Source organism: Helianthus annuus, chromosome 14 (assembly GCF_002127325.2).
Source record: "Helianthus annuus cultivar XRQ/B chromosome 14, HanXRQr2.0-SUNRISE, whole genome shotgun sequence".
Lineage (NCBI taxonomy): Eukaryota > Viridiplantae > Streptophyta > Magnoliopsida > Asterales > Asteraceae > Helianthus > Helianthus annuus.
In genome coordinates this window covers 118240018-118241502 of record NC_035446.2, presented here as the reverse complement: position 1 = coordinate 118241502, position 1485 = coordinate 118240018, and the positions used below count along the sequence as shown (strand labels likewise).

The 1485-nt window shown below is 48.3% G+C and overlaps 1 protein-coding gene across 1 annotated transcript; it reads left to right on the top strand.

Moving 5' to 3' along the window:
• The first annotated feature begins 498 nt into the window (after positions 1 to 498).
• On the top strand, positions 499 to 1107 carry LOC110907244. Its single transcript, XM_022152253.1, has one exon. It carries the CDS (start codon positions 499 to 501, stop codon positions 1105 to 1107), a length of 609 nt encoding a protein of 202 aa, XP_022007945.1.
• Positions 1108 to 1485: the final 378 nt, after the last annotated feature.

Below are 1485 nucleotides of genomic sequence, written 5' to 3'. Positions count from 1 at the left end.
TTACAGGAGGCAACATGACAACTCCACCCAGCTCGCGTACCATCTAGACGGTGCAGAACGATCATGATAAGGTCACAGTGAAAGACATAACTCATGAGGAAGAAAACGAGAATCAAGTGGAAATTCTGGAAAGAAAGGAGGCCATCACTCCAGATTTCGTTGCCATGCACAAGGAGAAGCTAAAAAAGTGCCTTGAGGATTTAGAAAGGTAAGAAAAGCTTAACAGCCTCAGGGCTAGACTCTCCTTCGACACACCTTCCAACCATGAAGGGGTGGATCCACAAAACAAGAGCAGTGGAAATGACCCACTTGAGACTTTCATGACGGCCCTTAGGCAGATGTCCTCGGAAGAAAGGGAAGATCTCATTACAGGGAAGAAACAAAAAAGGAAAAGAAAAGGAAAAGGAAAACCAGGGCGATGATGGTCTGGATCAACCCTACGTCCCAAGGGACTTAGCCGAAATCTCCAAGTTCACTAGGAGGATTGCAGAAGCACCCATGCCCCCTAAGACAAAGCTACCTCCAAACTTCGACCGGTACGACGGGACAAGAGACCCTGAGGACCATCTCCATGCCTTCAGGGGTGCAGGGCAGTTGGGAAGGTGGCCCATTCCGGTTTGGTGCCACATGTTTGTGCAGACCCTGACGGAAGGAGCCAGGCTTTGGTTTGACAGCCTTCCTCCCGGGGGGATTGACAGCTATGAAGAGCTAAGTGAAAAGTTTCTGAGGAACTTTGGTCAACAAAGAAAAGTGGTCAAGAACCCAAAAAAAATCTTGCATATAAGGCAGAGGGACAATGAGCGAATAGATCAATACATGGAGAGGTTTGTCAAGGAAAGCATGAACATCAAGGACGTCCCGGAGGTCATGAAGATCAGCAGTTTCATTAACGGGTTAAAGCATGCACAACTATGCGAGAAGCTAGGGGGGGAGTTCCCACACTCATTTGACAATCTCATGGACAGAGTCAGAGCCTTTGTCAGGGGCAAAGACACAGTTAGCAAAGCTAAGGAGATGGACACCCCACTCCGAAGAGTCAACCCAGCTGCAAAACCTCCCGAAAAAGGTACACCTTACTCAAGAAAACCAGCTTTTAATAGAATGTAGCATGATAGAACGAGGCCCTCGTATTCCCCATACAGACCTCGGGGAAGAGGCCCATCCCCCTACTCTGATAGCTTCACCCCTCTCATCAAAACCCCAAGTGAAATACTGGCTACTGAGAGGGTGAATAGCTCCTTCCCAAGACCGCCACCCATAAAACCCAGGCCGAAGGCACAACCAAACGAGTATTGTGACTTCCACAAAGGATTCGGCCATAAAACCGATGATTGCATGTATCTAAAGAGGGAAATAGAGGCCGCAGTGAAAACAGGTAAACTAGCCCATTTGGTCAAAGAAATTAAGGAAGGAGTAGGGGACCGCAAAGGGAAAGATGTGAGGGAGCCTGTAAGGGCAGATGTAGACATGATTCGAAGGAGGGAT